At 22.4% G+C, this 6032-nt stretch overlaps 1 protein-coding gene across 1 annotated transcript; it reads right to left on the bottom strand.

Moving 5' to 3' along the window:
• Positions 1 to 612: 612 nt before the first annotated feature.
• LOC105364993 (uncharacterized) lies at positions 613 to 4259 on the bottom strand. The gene is made up of 5 exons (XM_011503038.1): positions 4103 to 4259; positions 1217 to 1276; positions 1102 to 1149; positions 785 to 850; positions 613 to 698 (listed from the first exon to the last, which is right to left on the bottom strand). The coding sequence occupies exons 1-5, from the start codon at positions 4194 to 4196 to the stop codon at positions 613 to 615; spliced, it is 354 nt and encodes a 117-aa protein (XP_011501340.1). The 5' UTR covers positions 4197 to 4259.
• Between the last annotated feature and the right edge of the window lie 1773 nt (positions 4260 to 6032).

Genomic DNA, 6032 nt, shown 5'->3' with positions numbered 1-6032 from the left:
AGAAAGAGAGAGAGAGAGAGAGAGAGAGAGAGAGAGAGAGAGAGTGTAAGTGGAATGCCAACACATCGTAATGGGAGATTCATGCTCTTTGAATTGATACTTACACATAGAAAACTTTGGTAGTTAATATTTGTTTCAGTTTAATTTAAATATTCAATTCAATATAAATTGTATATAATAAATAACTCAATTATGTTTGTTTTTTTTTTCAATGGATATTTGATAAGTGTTATCATATAATTATATAATTTTTTTATTCAAGCAATTTGTTTTAAAAATTAAATCGTATTTTAATGTATACAGATATTTATATCTTGAAGAACGAAAGCTCTGAAATTAAAAACAAAAATTGTTTTTGTGAATTTTTATCATAAATTATTAAAAGTCATTAAGAAAGAATTTTAATCAAAAATATATTTGTACGTCATTTTCTCGATAGTTTAAAAAATAAATTTTCCAAATATGATGAAATTTTGTTTTAATTAATAGCATTAGTACTTCTCTAACATTTACCTTCATCAATTTATCATTCTTTACAACGATTTATATATAGGAATTTTTTCTATAAACGTAAAAAATATTAATACGTACTTCTGCTAATTAAATAGCTTCTTAATCATCTGATGTTAATCTTTTCGTTAATTCCACTTCATCTATGGCCAATCCTTTTCCTTTAGCTGAGTTTTTAAATAGTTTCACTGAAAAAAAACGAATCATGTAATTTTTATTATATTATTTCACCTAAACGTACAATCAAGTATATTCTTTTAATAACTGAACTTACTTTTCACCTTTTCAACTGCCTTTATGCACACCTTTTTACAGTGGGCAAAATACTTTTTGTACTTAGCTGAATGATAAATGAAAATATCGATAATTAAATATTATGCAGCGCAGTTAAGAATAAAATTATTTTTAGGTAGATATTATTAATAAAGCTATTTAGTTTTTCTTCTAATTATCGGAGAATAAGATTGTTTTTCTTCAAATTTTCCGATCAACAGATTTTTAAATACGCAAGTACATCTTCAAAATAAATAAAGAAAAACTTTTTTTTTCAATATCATGGATCATCGATATTATTAAGAAAGATAAACTTACTTTTACATATGCCAAGGCATTCGTTTAAAGTAGAGTGTCCTTGTAATTCTAAAAAATTAATATTTCATATTAATAATACAGTACCATATTTAGTATATAAAGTAGTTGGACCTACCAGTTCCATATCTTTCAATGCACGCGGTTGTACATTCCTCTTGTAAATGGATTGGAAGTGCTGTAATAACATTGGTAATTAAAAATTAAAAAGTCAATTTCGAATTAAAAAACATTATTTCATTAAGGATTAAGGGCTACCCTGTTTTGAATAGTTTTTTTTTTTTTATCTAATATTGCCATCGCTGTTCATAATGGTTAAGTACATAAATGAACGTATTATCATTATTATTATTATTATTGTTATTATTATATTCCTTGTGACAAGACACGTTAATCAGAGTTTTGTAATACCGTGCTTGATAATTCTATTGTTACGACATGTTACAGCATATAAAATATATCTTATCATAATGAAAAATAAATTGTTTGCCTATTTGAATCTTTGTGGTTAATTGTTATTAAGCGAATAATGATTTTCAATGAATTATTTAATGAATTCAACGAATAATTAGAGTTATTGAATAGTTTGATATTTAATAATCCGTGTTTATTAGGTAAATAGAAAAATTTGATACAAAAAAAAAAAAAAAAAAAAAAAAATAAAAATAAAATAAAAATAAATAATACGAATAAAGTCGGTAATATATATTACCTCAACAAACGCTGCCTTAAGCTTTTATTTACAAAAATTGTCGTAAATTAATAATGTGATTTGCATGTCAGTTTTCAATACTAATCTTAGCTCTCCAAAGTAAACTACCGGGCTAAAAGTCTCTTTATATGTATTCTTTTTTTTTTCTGTTTGGCAATCCTATGTTTGTCGCATGTGCGCTCGTTTCGTACATGGACCGTCTGCTCATAGTTGATGCTCATTGTACATTGTTTCCCCTACTTTTATCGAGCCGAGTACACTATCGGCAACCAATCAGGTATAAAGCCATTCCCTGCTTATTGAAGAATCTAGTACATCTAGCTACATTGTGAGTAATCTTTTATTACTGGACACAGACCTTCCTATGATTTTTTTTTTATCAGTATTGCTATAAGTATTTTATTTAAGTGCAATAAACATTCGTAGTGTTTTCTTTATCAGAATTTTTTGCTTTTTTATGAACCTCAATGTTTCATGTTCATATATATATATATATATATATATATATATAAATTACCTATATTCTACGTGAATTGTATAAAATATAATTATTTCAATCGTGGCTTTTTAAATTATTGAACATTGTATACGCATAATTTTTCATATGGGTATCTATGTTTTTCCAAGAAGATTAATAAAACCGACATTTGTATGAAAATCTTATCAATAGCATTGTGTCTCTAATTTTAATTTTACTTACTGTTAATAAGATAACAATGCTTTTTTTCTCAATTGATTTTTTAATAAACATATATGATTCATAAATTTTCTTTTATATACGTATGTCAGAACTTGCCACCATTCTAAGATTATTTTGCACTATTTTTTGTTGCTTTTTGTTGTATATATATATATATATATATATATATATATATATATATATATATATATATGTATGTAACAAACTATTTAGTTATTAGTTTAGAGGAAAATAATTTTTTTTATAATTCAGAATAATACTATAAGAATGGTAGCAACAACTACAATCCTTCAATAAAATCTTCTTTTATATCCATTTAAATCGTTTCATTTCATTATGTTAGAATTTTATAAAATTATTAAACTAATATTGTTTCTCATATACTTATATACTCTAAAGTTGATTAATAATAAATTATCTGTTTTATTGATTTGTTAACACAAATTCTCTAAATGTCAGACATTGTTAAATATTTTATTTATGCTACTATCCTCTTTTATTATTTTCAAACTAATTTATATATATATATATATATATAGATGTTTAATTATGTTTAACTACAATATAGATTTATAATTTTTGAAATAATATCTTTTCTTTTAATTGGCTCTTTCATCTTTCAATTATGCATTATCTTGGCATATTACTTGACTTTATTTTATTACAGCGTTTTATTTTATTGAAATCAGAGAAAATCCTGCAAATCATTATAATATTCAAATTTATTTACAATTTCTTCAACAGATATTTTTTTATATATTTATCCCATTTGTTCCTTTAACTTCATAATCAAACTAATTACTATCTTTGCATAGTCATAAAGATAGTTTTACTAAGAATTAATTCATCTCGAAATATTAATAATTCATTACGTTATTAATTCATATCTACTATTTTGCTAATATTAAACGTATTACAGATTATGATTGTATTGCAAAGTTTAATGTATATCTTCACTTTCTTGAAAATTGCAAATGTTATTTTCACTTTGAAATTATTCTCTAATACGCAACTAAATTATTATTCACATATTTACATTTTACAATCTTTTATAGTGTTGTAAATATAGTAAATAATCTAAAATTATATGCAAAATGAGAAACACCTTTAATTAAAATCTTTAGTTCATGTGTTTGCAATTAAATTACTAAAATCTCTGAAGTTAGTAATATCATGATTAACAATATTTTCCAAGAAAAGAAACTATATTTTATAACAATTATTTTTTCTAAAGTCATAAGATTTTTAATTTATAAATATATTATAATATTTACACTAATTAGTCAATAAATTTTAAAACATAATTTATGAAACAATAATATAATGCATAAGTAGTATAAAAAATTCAATATATCAGAAAGGGGCGTAGTTGTAAGGGTTTCATTATTTTGCAATATTATAAATAAAATTTTGATGTATACGGATATATATATATATATATATATATATATATATATATATATATATATACACACATATGTATATATGTAGTCGCAATGTTTGCACGTATTAAATATAATTATTTATAGTTGCTATTCTTCTTTAGTAATAGCATACAAAAATTAATAAACATATATGAATATATAACTCACTAGAACAAAATGCGAGACATGATTCTAGATCATCTCCTTCGACGTTTGATATATAATACAAAGCACATAAAAGAATAAGTACAACAACCTTCATTTTTAGTACGCAATATACTTTTTAAATTAAAATGGATACCTATAAGTATGCTCAACTAAAATATTTCAGTATACACCTCTAATATATATTTATCTTTTATAGTATGAGTGTGATAACACTAATAATAGTAGTAGCGACTAATAAACATGAACTAACTGTTAATTATTATCTAGTACTTAATATTTTTGTTCTTTCAGCCTTATTTGTTGAATAACACGACTGTAAAAAGTAAATAATTCACATTAATACTTTTGTTATTTCAATATTTGTTAAAATATTGTATAAATAAGAAAATTATTTGAACAAGCTTCCATAAAATTATAGTAAAACATCTTAAAGTAGATTTTATTAAGCAAATTGTATAACTACGTTTACAGAAGTACTGAGATAATCCAGTAGTTTGAATACTATTTCTCTTTAAAAGCAGATAAAATTACTTATATATAGACTATTTGTTTTAAATGCTTAACTAAATCCTTATAAATTAGTTATTTTTTTTTTTTTTTTTTTTTTAATGATTTTTATTATATGCAGAATAAATTGATTTCCCCCAGATATGTAATGCAGGCAATAGACATTTGGCATAAACCGTGAAGCGATATAAATATTTCTGGATTAAACATCAATCTTATAGTCAGACAAATAAAATAATCAGTCATATAATCACAATATCATTATTACCAATACATTAAAATAGTTAGTTTCTTAATACTTCATACACTGTGAAAAATTAGAATCAAGAGTAAAGCTGAATTATCAAATAACGCAAAGGCAAATAGATCATAAAACTGGTGCTCAAAATATGATATTTTTTGTAACTAAAAATAAGCAATGAAATAATAAAGAAATGATAAAGATTAATGAATACTTTGTATTAAAAGTTTTAATAAAATTGAGATTGACATAAGGAAAGAAAAAAACAATGCCTTCAATTATGCGATAAAGTTGCACAAAGTAATATTAGATATTACACAATGAAATAATAAAATTCATTGGATATATAAGCTATTTATAAAAGACATTACTAACATTAATTTGCTTTCGTATTGAAGTGTCACGTGCAACAATTTAACAGCTTGTAAAATAAAATATGAACAATACGTAAAAATGTCATTGAAACATATTTCTGCTATGGGGAAGAGTTGAGAATTGTTAAGAAAAAAAAAAAAAAAAAGCTTTCTATAAAATTATATAATTTCTTTTAACGATATAATATTTTCATATTTTATTAGTCACTTCTTTTTATCCGTATTTATTCTATAAATAATCAAGTCTTAAATGCAAAGTAGAATTTTTGAGAGTAATATTATATAAAACTAGCATTTATTAATGAAATCAATATAAATTACCAATTTATATAAATTCACAACGATTATTAGGATTAGAATCGTAGTGTAATTATACATAGTGTAATTGATCCTATAACACAAAATAATATTTAATATGTAATAAAAACTTGATTACAATTTAACACATTATATTTATAAATATAATATGTAGGGGATAATTATATGATATATAGTAATATATTATATTTATTATATTAACTATTAAAATGTAATGATATCGAATTTAACGAAATTCTTGATAAGATATTCTATAGTACTTGATCAGAAAAGAAAAAAATTAAAATATTTTTTTACATTATTTATCATTTAATAATTTATGTACGTAATTATTTATGTAATGTACAATCAATAGAATTACACTTTATAACTTTTGTTATTGAAAGAAACATCTAATTCTTAAAAATTTTTAATTATAAAACAATATTATGTTATATATCGTATATTTTTACTTAAAAATTAAAAATTTTACTTAAAAATCTTCATCATT

The sequence above is a fragment of the Ceratosolen solmsi genome, unplaced genomic scaffold (assembly GCF_000503995.2).
Source record: "Ceratosolen solmsi marchali unplaced genomic scaffold, CerSol_1.0 scaffold61, whole genome shotgun sequence".
Taxonomy (NCBI): Eukaryota; Metazoa; Arthropoda; class Insecta; order Hymenoptera; family Agaonidae; genus Ceratosolen; species Ceratosolen solmsi.
The sequence above is the reverse complement of the archived record's forward strand: the minus strand, read 5'-3'. Positions and strand labels throughout refer to the sequence as shown.